This window comes from Ambystoma mexicanum, chromosome 4q (assembly GCF_040938575.1).
Source record: "Ambystoma mexicanum isolate Mex_15411 chromosome 4q, UKY_AmexF1_1, whole genome shotgun sequence".
In the NCBI taxonomy this organism is placed as follows: domain Eukaryota; kingdom Metazoa; phylum Chordata; class Amphibia; order Caudata; family Ambystomatidae; genus Ambystoma; species Ambystoma mexicanum.
The window spans coordinates 1,243,052,508-1,243,065,813 of record NC_090928.1 but is presented as its reverse complement, the minus strand read 5'-3'; the positions used below and the strand labels follow the sequence as shown (position 1 = coordinate 1,243,065,813).

At 50.8% G+C, this 13,306-nt stretch overlaps 1 protein-coding gene across 2 annotated transcripts in view; it reads right to left on the bottom strand.

Annotated features, from left to right (window-relative positions):
- LOC138468319 (exportin-5-like) overlaps positions 1-13,306 on the bottom strand; it is a 2,047,117-nt gene that overhangs the window by 1,680,508 nt on the left and 353,303 nt on the right. For both annotated transcript variants that reach the window (XM_069608821.1, XM_069608822.1), the window contains exon 6: positions 192-264. In XM_069608821.1, coding sequence (XP_069464922.1) covers positions 192-264 — 73 coding nt within the window. The remainder of the gene's footprint in view (positions 1-191; positions 265-13,306) is intronic.

Genomic DNA, 13,306 nt, shown 5'->3' with positions numbered 1-13,306 from the left:
AAACAAGGCAAAGGTGGAGGAAAAAACAAGCAATTTTGTAGCTGACCCAGCTGCCTTCTATTATGCTCACCGGCAATCCCAACTCTTATCCACCACATTCCACTGCATTTTTAAACAAATAGCACTCTCCTTTTCCCTCATTTAATAAGTATGACATTGTCAAATCTATCATCCACACATTCTATACTCACATCTGCAATCAAACACATTATCTTTCTCTTCATGGAGTCTTGATCAACTGGCGACATGCATTGCCACTGTTTCCTGAAAAAAGAAAATGGAGACAAATTGTTACTAATAACAATGGTTTATCACCACCGTGTTAGAATGTGATAAAAAACCTGTTGCAAATGCACCAGATGTGCAGCCACCTTCTCAGACATCTGTGGCTTCCACTTTGTACCTTTTAGTAAAGACAAAATGAATGACGTGCATGGCCGAGAAGGCATCTACTGGGTTAACATTCAGCCCTCCCTTGATGTCAGGTATGTCCCTCAGCAGCAAGTTAAACTGCCAACTATACATACTCCTCCCACCGAACTACCCAATGCGCACTAACAGTTATATATATATATTTATATATATATATGGGATACATTACTCACCGTAATCATATTTCTGATGCTTGTATCTGCTTAGATTCACATGCTGTGCATAGGCCGACATCTAGTGGAAGCTGCGGAGTATTAGTTTGTTTTTCGAAACTCGAAAATGGGCGTCGACACAGGGCGTGCCAGTAATACTATCCCTAGTGTGACGTCCACTGTACCCAAGATCCCTCACGCGTCTAGGATCCTCAGATTGTATTTTTTCTGACATGAGGTAGCATGAGGAGTAGCGCGAGTACAGATAATCCAAGCAGATAGACAGAAAGGTAAGACTACAAGCCATCATGCGCCTTCTCTCAGAGGGGAGGAAGGGTGGGTCGCATGTGAATCTAAGCAGATACAAGCATCAGAAATACGATTACGGTGAGTAATGTATCCCTTCTGAGGCTTGTGGAATCTGCTTAGAACACATGCTGTGCATAGATTAGCGAGCAGTACCTGAAGGAGGTGGGATGTCATGATCTCTGCTTCCAAAAGATCAGGACTTGCCCGACTCCCTTGGAAGCAGACCCATAACCCCGGTTCCGAGTGCCAGCCAGTCCCAATTGGGACCTTTTGGACCCTGTCCTGGCGCCAGTGGCACCAGGCTCATAAAGATGCCCAGTCCCAGCGCTGGAAGCGCCGGGCTCATAATGCTTGGGTGGACTTACCTGCAGCAGACCATGCTGCTTACTTACCTGCCAGTTGAACCCCTGATCTTCTTCTGTTTGGGACTACTTTTCCTGTTGGGTGGGGCAAGAGCCACTCCCTAGGTTCAGAACACTGGAACTCTTCTGGAAAGCAGGAACTCTTTTCTTAGGCGTGGCTGTGGAAGGAGACACCTAAGCACTACAGAAGGCTATTTAAACCACACCCGATGGATGAATCTTGCTTTGCGTTATTCTGCATTCTCTGCAGCAGAACGCTCATCGTGTCTTCTGCTTCTGATCCTGGGCCTAAGGGAACAAAGGCTTACCATCCTGGAATCCAGTCTTCAGCAGCACCTGTAAAGACAAGAAAGAACAGGTTAGCACTACGGTCTTCAGTGGCAGCGCATCTCTTACCTGGTCCATCGGCTGTCACCAACGCCTCGCGCTGCATTCCGGCATCTGAAAGACAAAGGCTTACCTACTCTTCGCATGCTCCGGAGGTCTTCGCACTGCATTCCGGCATCTGAAAGACAAAAGCTTACCAGCTCTTCGCACGCTCCGGAGGCCTTCGGCGCTGCATCCCGCATCTGAAAGACAAAAGAAGGTGCGTTTAAAGACATTGGGCAACTTTATTACTCACGCGCCATTACTCCTTCCCACGCCGAATCCAGTGGGTATTCCAGCACCCTTCAGCTTCTCTAAAGCTCCGAACTTGTACCTGCAAGATAAAAGGGACAATTAGTGCGCATCGTGAAGCAGGCTACAAGCGCTTACTTACGTGCTTCCAGGCGCTTCTATTCCTCACGCGGGTTCGATCCTCAACTCTCATCAGCCCGCCATCCGCCATCGCCGGAACCCTGCAAAACAAGAGATAGCATTACAAAAGACTTTTAAGACATTTGAAGTGCCCAGAACTTACCGTTCGTGCAGTTAACGACGGACAGCAGTCCTCTGAGGTCAAGAGGCCTGCACCCTTATCCAGTGAAGAAACTGGTTACGGCACCCTGCCCCGAGGCAGATGGAGTGCTCGGCGTTCACTTACCTAAGACATCTTACTCTTCGAGTCAGACATACAGTGCACAGAGGTCCAGCCCAAAGAGCCAACCGTGTGTTACACATCACCTTTGAAGATACGGCATTCACCCAGTCAAGAAAGGCGCCTCTGCGGGAATCAGGTGAGCGTTACATGGGATGTGAGAAGGGTCATGAGCAAATAAGTGTCTTAGAACCACTTGTCCCACTTGTGTATCTGCCTTGGAATGGGTGTCAATGCAGTAATGCTGAGTAAAAGTGTGAATAGAGCTCCAAGTAGCTGCTTTGCAAATGGTGTCAAGGGGTACATTTGCAATGAAAGCCAGAGTGGCCCCAATGCCTCTAGTAGAGTGGGCTCTTGGCGTGAAAGGCAGAGTTCTTTCAGAAAGTGAGTAACACAGCTGGATACAGTTAATAATCCACTTTGAGATGGCACCTTTGGAGACGCGATCCCCCTCTCTGCCTGTAGCTACGGAGACAAACAGTTGATCTGTTTTTCTTAGCGGTCTGGTCTTATTTACATAGTAGAAGACAGCCCTACGCACATCTAGGGTGTGTAGTTTCACCTCAGCCGAGCTTTGCGGGTCCTGGAAGAAAGCCGGAAGCTCGATGGACTGGTTTACATGGAATTTAGATATAAATTTAGGTGAAAACCTAGGGTGTGTGCGTAAAACCAGTTTGTCTTTATGGACAGTAAAGAAGGGATCGTGCACTGACAGAGCCTGAATTTCACTGACCCTTCTTATAGAAGTAATAGCTACTAAGAAGGCCGTTTTAGAAGTCCGGTGTTTGAGACTGCTTTTATGCATGGGTTCGAAAGGGGGGCCCATGAGCTTGGCTAGCACCACATTAAGGTCCCACCCTGGTGGTGGGTTTGAAATAGGAGGGTGAAGTCTCTTTACTCCTTCCATGAAGGCTTTAACTACTGGTACTTTCCACCACAAAACCTTGCTATGGGAAGTGGTGTAAGCCGACAGGGCTGCCAGGTGTACTTTCAGTGAGTTAAAAACCAATCCTGCATCCAGCAGGTGGAGCATGTATGTAACAATAGTGGAAGGAGTGCAATCAACAGGGTTGATTGATCTACTCTGGCACCAGATGACGAGCCTCTTCCACTTGTCAAAGTAACAGTGCCTTGTGTTTGGTTTCCTAGATTCCTTTAGGATGTCCATACACCTCTGTGGCAAATTGAGATGTCCAAACTCTATGACCTCAGGACCCATGCTGCCGGGTTCATTGAGTTGGGTTGCTGGTGCACTGTTTGACCTTGGTGCTGGGACAATAGGTTGTACCAGGCTGGAAGTTTGATGGGCTCGCACACCGCCATCCTGCGTAGGTGTGGGAACCACGGTTGTCTTGCCCACATGGGAGCAACTAGGACGAGCGTCATCGACTCTGTTCATCTTGTTCACCACTTTCCTGATGAGAGGAGTTGGTGGAAAAGCGTACGCAAACATCCCTGACCAGTTTATCCACAGGGCGTTCCCCTGGGAGTCTGGTTGGGGGAACCTGGATGCAAATCCTGGGCATTGTCTGTTTTCGCTTGTGGCGAATAGGTCTATAGTGGGGAAACCCCACTGAGAGAAGATATATTCTACGACCTCTCTGTGTAGAACCCATTCGTGTTCCTCTGGGAGGGAGTCTCTGCTCAGAGCATCCGCTAGGGAATTGAGCTCCCCTCTAACACGTTGTGAAGACAGGAAGATGTTCCGTCTGAGCGCCCATATCCAGATTTTCTGGGCAAGCTTGGACAGATTTGGCGAGCGAGTCCCTCCTTGCTTGTTCAGGTAGAACATGGCTGTTGTGCTGTCCGTCCGGATTTGCACTGACAGGTTTAGTAGGTGGGGCTCGAACGCCTGAAGCGCTCTGAATACTGCCAGAAGCTCTAGCAGGTTGATGTGGTTCTTGGCCATTGAGTGAGACCAGAGACCCTGAGCTGTGTGGTGGAGATGGTGAGCTCCCTACCCCGTCAGACATGCATCTGTAGTGACTACTGCCTGTACCTCGGGATCGTAAAAGGGTTTCCCCTGTGCGAGATTTTCTCTTGTCCACCAGTGAAGGCTTTGTACCAGTGTTGGCGAAACGACCACTAGATCGTTCCACTGATCACTTGCCTGAGACCACTGTTTCGCCAACCATTCCTGCATGGGACGCATGCGCAGGCGCGCGTGGGGGACCAGGTAAATGCATGACGCCATCATGCCCAGTAAACGCATTGCTTTGCGTACCGTTATTTGTTGACCGGACTGATAATGCGGAATTTGCAGTAGTATATTCCGAATTCTTTCTTCTGAAGGAAAGGTCAACCCTTCCTGGGTATCCAGGATTGCTCCTAGGAATTGTTTTGAGGTGCTTGGCACCAGGCTTGACTTCTTCTCGTTGATTGAGAAGCCTAACTCGTGGAGGAGGTCGATAGTCCTTTGAATGTTTGTCCTGCAAATTCCTGGGGTTTCCCCCGTTATGAGCCAGTCGTCCAGATAAGGGTACACTGGGATTGCCTCCCTGCGTAGGTGTGCAGCCGCCACCGCCAGTACCTTGGTGAATACCCTTGGTGCTGAAGCTATCCCAAAGGGCAGTACCTTGAATTGGTAGTGCCGACTGTCCACCTTGTCTTTGTGCGCTGGGAACATGGAAATATGAAAATAAGCATCTTTCATATCCAAGGTTGCCATGTAATCCCCCTTTTTTAGGAGGGGGATTACCTCTTGTAGCGTGGTCATACGAAATATTTGGGGCTTGACATACTTGTTGGCAGGCCGTAAGTCCGTAAGTCCAATACTGGGCGCATTGTCAAGTCTTTCTTTGGCACAAGGAAGTAAGTTGAATAAATACCCTTGTTTACCTGGTGTCCCGGGACGAGTTCTATCGCGTCCTTTTGTAGAAGAATGGCGATCTCCTCGAGGAGAATCTTCTGATGTTCTAAGGAGTGTACTCTTTGTCGTGGAGGATGGTTCCGGGGACGCTGCAGTAGCTCTATACAATATCCCGTGGATACTGATGACAGCACCCATCTGTCTGATGTGATCCCTTCCCAAGCCTGGGTGAAGTTTGAAATGCGTCCCCCTACTGGGGTTGCGTGAGAAGGGACCCTGAACTGAGCGTCACTGCTTTGGTGGAGGCTTGCCGCCTCCCTTGCTGGGGCTGCCTCTGCCTTTACCACGACCTCTCCTATTACCTCTGCCGTAACCCTGGGTAGACTGTTGGTTGTTGTTCCACTGTGTACCCTGCCCCTGGGAATAGTTAGATCCTCTCTGGGAATTTTGGCCGTGTGGGCGACGAAAATTACTATTCCCTCTCTGGTTAGGGGGTTTATTGGTTAACTGGCCAAGGGATTTGAGTGTCTCGTATTCGTCCTTGGCATTTTTCAGTGCGTCTTCGACCGCCTTACCAAACAACAGATCGGCTTCCACCGGTTTGTCTAACAATGATGCCCGAGTTTCTGCCTTAAAACCAGATTGCCGTAACCACGCATGTCTCTTGATAACAGTACCTTCTGCTATCAATCTGCCTGCGTTGTCCGCGGCGTTGAAGGTTGCTTTCAAAATGCAACCAGACACGGCTCTACCCTCTGCGGAAATCCGAGCTAATTGGCCCTTTAACGGTTCAGGAGCAGAGGCTATGAGAGCCGCAACTTCTTCCCACTGATGGCAGTTGTAGCTGGCCAACAGGGGGGTGGAGTTAGCAATCCTTGCTTGATAGGCGGACGTTGAGGCTACCTTCCTGCCGAAACCCTATAGTTTTTTGCTCTCCTTGTCGGGAGGAGCTTCTGACGAAGACAAGGGTGTCCCAGCCCTCTTACGAGTGTTGGTGACAACTAGGGATTCTGGCTTCAGATGTCCTCTTATATAGAGAGGGTCAGACTGAGCTGCCCTGAAAAGTTTTTCAACCCTGGGATTGACTGCTCTGGTGAGGTTTGGGTTCACCAGGGACGGATCTATTCTCCGCTGAATGGATTTAAGGATAGGGATGGTCTGGGCAACAGGCATCCTTTCTCCCACTAACTCTTCTGCAAAGTCCCTTTCCTCCTGTACACCGTGGGTGTCAATGTGGAAATGTTCTGCTGCGCGAGCGAGAACCTCATTTAGGAGGGGTTGGTTATCAACCGGGGAGTCGGTAACCGGGACTTCGTTCTCTACCGGGGAATCTACTCTGTATGTTTCCGGGTCATCCTCTTCTTCCTCCTGGTCCTCATCATCCCCATAGTAGCCCGTCCCGGTTTGCTCTTCTATCAACCCAAATTCTTGGTCTTCACAAAAGGAAGCCTCTCCTTGATACCGTGACTATGGTCTTGCGTAAGGTTGTACCTCGAAGGGTTCGGACCTCATTGGAGTTTCAAACCGGGCCTTCTTACTCGGGGGGGGGGGGGGATAGGATCAGTAGAGCCTGAGGGTGTGGGCCCTTGTGGATCATACAAGAGGAAATGTTCTGGATTTTTATCATAAAAATAAGCCAAAGAAGACATTCTTGACATGAACCTATCTATGTCTTCACTGGACCATTTTTTGGAACTGGGAATGACTCTCTCAGCAAGTCTATGGGATTTATCTTGAGTAGCTTTGCTGGTTGTGGACCTATCAGCAGACCTGGGCTTGTCGGTCTGTTTAGGGGGGGTGGAGTGTTTCACAGGTGTGGAAGAATGTACAGGTAGTTTCTTCTGCCGTTTTCCCCCCTCCCCGTGCGTAGAAAAATGTTTTCCCTGTCCCTTAGTGGCTCCAGAGTTTTTCGACGCCTGGCGTCGACGATCGGGAGAGGTGTCCCTGTCCTTCGAGGGTGGGGCCTCGCTGGCTTTAATTGCGTGCTCCGACTCCTGGAGCGCGGCCTGGGGGTGAACGTCGTCTTCGTCTTCCAACGATCGAACTTCTGTTAGCCTAGGGAGCGAGGCACTCTTGGCAAGAGTGGATGATTGCCTGGAGTCATGCGGCGATCTTGATCGAGAGCGCCCAGAGGACACCGAATCGGACTGTTCTGTCTGTGCCTCTTTCCGAGAACTCGACGTCGTCGAGTCTCGGTTGGACTTAGTGTGTTTAGTGTGTGTAGTATGTGAAGCGCTTGTGTCGCCGGGGGTCTTCCCCATAGCCGCCCTGCCGGACGACCTTCCGAGGTCGGGGACCTGCGCTCGGCTGTCTTTCGACACCGTAATGCCCTCGCCGTCCAAAAGTACGGCGTCGCTGCCATCGCTGAGGGCACCCTCCGCTGCCATGGCCGCCTGCCTGGCGTGGTGGGCCCAACGCTTCGTCGAACGGTCCTTAAGTGTCTTAGGTTTAAACCTACTACACGCTCTGCAGTTCGATTCGGGGTGGTCCCTCGGCAAGCAGAGATTGCACGTGGCGTGCCTGTCGACCCAAGGGTATTTGCGATTGCACTTGGGGCAGAATTGAAAAGGGGTACCCTCCATACGCACCTTGAGGCAGCGGGCTGGTAAGTGTAGGAAATGTATAAGGTGTACCTATCTACCAAGAGTGCAGAGTATGTACCACCCCCCACCCCCCACTCTCCCTACTTGCAGGGCCGAGGGCAGTGGCCTACCAGGCCCGGGCCGAGGCCAGCGGCCTTCCGAGGCCCAAATCCGTCGTGCAGCAGCTGACGGTCGATTTCTTCTCGAGCCGGCGTCGAGTGTCGAAGTTCGACATTGGGGTGGGAAAGGATGTCAATAGAATATTATTTTAAATTCTAGCAAAAGTATGGCTAAGGCCAGGGGACTCCGCAAAATGCTTCCGACCAGTATGGCGGAAAAAAACAATCTGAGGATCCTAGACGCGTGAGGGATCTTGGGTACAGTGGACGTCACACTAGGGATAGTATTACTGGCACGCCCTGTGTCGACGGCCATTTTCGAGTTTCGAAAAACAAACTAATACTCCGCAGCTTCCACTAGATGTCGGCCTATGCACAGCATGTGATCTAAGCAGGTTCCACAAGCCTCAGAAATATATATATATAAAATTAAGTTTACGTAATACATATGTTGCTGCCAAACCCGCATGGGCACGTGCAAAGTAGTGTATGAATGTAAAAATCATGTAGATTCTAATAATACTGATTTTGCTAAACCTTTTCCGTGTGACATATTGTGCAGACCGAGACAGAGAACGGCGCAAAGCACCAAGGCCATCTTCCCCTCCTCCCGCCAAGGCCCACTCTCACTGGTGCTCGAGCCGCAAGGCTTCACCTCCCCTCATCCTGAGGCTGGACTCGCTTCAAGTATTCACCTCCCCCAAGTAAGAGACCGCCACGACTTGGCCGAATGAAATATGGGTCACCTGGTCCTAAATCCCACTGTCTTTGAGGGGCCAGACATGTGCCCTCACGGATCCAAGAATACTCTAGTGCAGCCCAAGTTAACAGCCCACGAAGAACAGTTATTCACCCCTGTACTAACATATCATAAACCCATCCTTTACTGCATCTAAGAGTAGCATGACAAGGGAGCTTGCCCTATGCCCCCCTGAGAAGACCCCTGAACCCATGCCATCTGGCTAAAAGGTTAAATTCAATTCTACCCTGATGTATTGGTGGAACTGCACATTATCTGTTGTCTCTCCTGTCTCTCATTTGGTTTTAAGATTAACACATCGTAGGATTTACAGGACAACTGGAGTCGTATAAAGTGATGAGTGTTTGTGTGTATGGCCACAAGGGCACAAGGTTAGTTCAACCACCAATCATCAGCACAGACCGTGTCCGTCTGGCCAGACCGCTCCACCCCAACGAACCAGCTGACCTGGCCACCCCACGTTGGCACCGCGCATACGTCCACCAATCCTGAAGCTGCTCTTCAATGCACCACCTATAGTTTAGCCGACGCCACCCAATCCCCAAGACTATGTGACCCCTAAAGCTTACATTATGACTCCCAAGATGGCCACCGGCAGGAGAAGTCGCGTCTGAGCCGCACTCTCGCCGGGCCGCCGACAATAAAGCACTTCTATGCAGTAATTTCCGAGCGGTTTCAACAGAGATTGGCTCCAGAACCTCCCGCTAAGCGACGGCCGCTGAGGCGGCCTTATTTCTGCCTCCGAGACCTGTATTTGGGGTGAGAAGTACCCGAGAGAAGCGACTGCCCCTCCCCCACCGAGAGAATCCCCGCCAAGAACGCGGAGACTAGGGGCGGCGCTGGAAGTCAGAGGAGCGCCTTCGGGTGAACAATAAAAACATATTTGCTTCTACGGCAGCAGACCCTCGCTCACCAGCTGGAAGCCGTGTCCCGGTGTCCAGGCAAGGAGGAGGCGATCGACGTCTTCCTCCCTCCGGCAGCGAGTGCAGAGGCCCACGCGCGGGCCGCAGGAGAGGAGCGGGAGGCAGCGGGACCTTCGCCACCCCCCCACCCCACGGGGACACGCAACAGGAAGACGCCGCCGCCGGTTGGAGGCCCCCCCCAGACTCCACGGCAGCAACCACGGCCAAGTCGCGAAGAGGCGGTGCCAGACAAAGGACCAGCGCGAAGGAACTGCGGTAGCGGAGACGGGGAGAACCGGAGATCGAGGTGAGTGCGCCTGCACAAGCACTCCACCTCTCCCCACTGGGTGCGGGTCGAGAAGGGCCCAACAGCCTGAAAAGCACCGCTCCCTCAACAGAAGCGCAGCAACCCCCCCTCCACCACCCTCATTGTCAACAGAGCGGTATATTACAATGGGGGGCCGTTGCATCAAGGGTGGGGGCACAAGCCTCCACTGGAACAAGGACCTCTCCAGGGAAGGCACAGGGGTGGCTCAACTGCTCTGCATTGAGGCAGCCGAAACCCAGCGCCCCTGGGGCTCTGTTCTCAGGTGGGCAAACACAGCAGGGGGAAGTCGTATCTCTAGCCGAAGCCAATATAACAGCCCCACAACAAGCATGGTGGAGACACCCAGTGACTAAACAGGACTATACCCACGAACAGGAGAATGTGTCACGGGCTAAAGGAAAAGGGGATACATCACAAGCCACATCGCAAACCCCCAGACAGGATCCAAACCTGTTACAAATGTGGTCTTCAGATGCATCAATGATCTCAAAGGACAGGCCAGGCGAAAAGCCTGCACCAGACATTACCTCCCCTAGCCAGAGCACCCCCGCGGACAAAGGACGAAATGCGAGCCTGGTTTGTGGAGCTCCAGGGCAAGTTCATGTCCGTGGTGCAGGAACAATTTACCTCAATGAGGTGTGACATGAAGCAGGTGTTCCAAGAGCTAAAAATAGACGTGGCCAAGTTGGAAGAACGGACGGACATCCTAGAAATAATCGTACAAAATGCGGAAGAGGCAACTAAACAGAGCAGTGAAACACAGGAACACCTGGTCAGATTAACTCACAACCTAGAAATTCAATGTGAAGACCTCGAAAACCGCTCCCGCAGGACAAAGATCTTAAGAGTGCGGTGCAAGAAGTCTTTAGGGACATAATAGAGGAGCAAGATGCAGAGAGAATAGGGATCGATAGAGTCCATAGGGTGGGTCCGAAAAGAACGGGTGCCCCAGGAGAGAGGCCAAGGGACGTGCTAGCTGCCCTATCATCATTTCCGCAAAAGGAACTGATTCTAAGGAAGGCGAGACAGCTTAACCACATTAGGATGAATGGGGTGGAAATCCAATTATATCAAGACCTGGCCTCGGCAACACTACTAAAAAGAATGGAGATGGCCCCACTAGTGAAATAACTGGTGGCGAAGGAAATCAGATACAAGTGGACGTTTCCATTTGGTCTTCTATTCGAGTGGGAAGGTAAACGGAGAAGAGTGACCCACATGTGAGGAGGCGGAGGAGGACGTCATAAGAGGAGACAGGTCAAGGGGGACCCACAAAAGAGGCAGAGGGGGTGGGAGGTAGTAAGGTACATGAAGAGACAAAACGGTGGGGGGAAAGCAAGACGCCCAACGGGTGAGAAATAGAAATCTCTAAGTGGAAACAGGGCGGTGGGCTTCAAGAATGGAGAAAGCGGGAGAAGATAGATTCGAAGGAATCACGGACTATCAAATACGCAGCGGCCCGGCAGAGGTTCCGGAGGGGACACTATCTGGGTCGGAGGTAGATGTGGGGTTTAGGACTCCCCACAAAGTTAATCCTGAGCCATGAGAGGGCAAGGAGCAATAGGCGTAACGCCCTAGCAACCTTAGCTGCCTGGGCACTCCTGAGGATCAAAGTTGAGTTTCAGTTAATAGTTGGGTGTAAGTTGGATAGTTTGGGGAGAGAGTGGGTGGGAGAGACTCCGGAAGAGGGGTGGGATCACGAATAGCGGGAAAGAAAACAGAGACAGACTAGGCGAGATGGTGAACTTTAGAATCTTCTCACTAAACGCAAGGGGGCTGAACTCGCCGGTGAAGGAAAAAGTTGGAGGCACTGGCTAGAAGGGAGACAGCGGATTTTTTGCTCCTCCAGGAGACTCATATTAAGGCACAGGATAAAAAGAAGATACATCTGAAAGGGTACACGATCTGGGCACAGGCGAATGCAGGGGAAAAAAGAGCGGGAGTGATGATTGCAGTGAGGGGGGGCTTTGGGGCAATCCTCTTAGATACACAGGTGGACAAGGAAGGGAGGTTTGCATTTGCAAACCTCACAATAGATGGATCCAGGCTTACCCTAGCGGCTATATATGCGCCTAACACGGGACCAGATGGATTTCTGAGAGACACCCTAGGGAAACTAGAGGGATTTGTGGAGGGGGAGATAATACTGGGAGGAGACCTAAACTTAGCTGGCAACCCAAGCTGGATAGGAGCGCGGGGGGAAGTCATGATCAGGGAGCCCCGTCCAAACAACTTAAACAAAAGATGGAAGACATGGCGCTACATGATGCCTGGAGGGAAAAGAAGGGTCAGGCCGGCGGGTTCACATATTACTCACATGTGCATAACACGATGTCGAGGATTGACTACTTCTGGGTGTCGGTGGGATTGCTGGGGAAGGTCCAGGGAATAGATTTGGGCGCTATCACTATTTCAGATCATGCTCCACTATGCCTGGACTTCCAGATGCCAGGTAGAGGAAGGGGTCTCTGGAGATGGAGAATGCCTTCAGACATTCTTGGGGACAGTGTGCTGGGAGGGACGGTGGGGGAAAAAATTTAAGAATATTTTGACCTAAATGACAATGGAGAAGTACCGCTAGGGTCAGTCTGGGAAGCCTTCAAGGCAGTAATTTGTGGGCACATAATAGCCCTAAAAGCCACCAAGGACAAGCAGAGCTACGAATGGGAGAGAACACTGGAAAAGAAAACAGCGGACATTCATGGGGAGTTGGTAGTTCATCCCACAAGAAGCCTCAAGAAGGCGCTGAGACACGTGCAGGGACAACTAGATATGCTTCGAAACAAAAAAGCAGAGAAATTCCTACTCTACTTAAAGCAACGTTACTATATCCTAAAAATTAAATTAAACTATAAATACCTCGCAAGACAACTCAGAGGGAAACAAAATGCTTTGGCAATCTTGAAAGTTAAGGATGCTAAAGGAGAGACTCAAACATGCAATAGGGGCATAGGGGAGGCCTTCAGAGCCTTCTACCAAGATCTCTACACAACGGAGCACCCGAACGAAGAACAACAAGATAGGTTTCTTCATTCTCTCCCCATCCAAACAATATCAGAAGAGGACAAAACGCTGCTGGACTCCAGAATTACAGAAGAAGTCCATAGGGCAATAAAGGACCTCCCAAACAATAAGGCACCAGGTCCAGATGGCTTTACGGCCCCCTTCTACAAAAAGTATGCAGACATTCGCGTCCCTGTACTAACAAGGCTGCTCAATACATTCAAGGACAGTGGAAACATAAGCCCATCCATGAATGAGGCGAAAGTCCTAGTGTTCCACAAAACAGGCAAAGACCCCACTCTCCCAGGCTCGTATCGCCCCATTGCCCCGATTAATTGAGATGCAAAAATATACACCAAAGTACTCACCGCCAGGCTGTCACCACTCCTCCCGTCCTTTATCAACTCTGATCAACCAGGTTTTATCCCCGGTAGACAAACACATGATAACCTTAGAAGAATAATCCACCTGGTAGAAAAAATAGGCTTCACTCACACACCATCAGTATTGCTCTGCCTAGACGCCGAAAA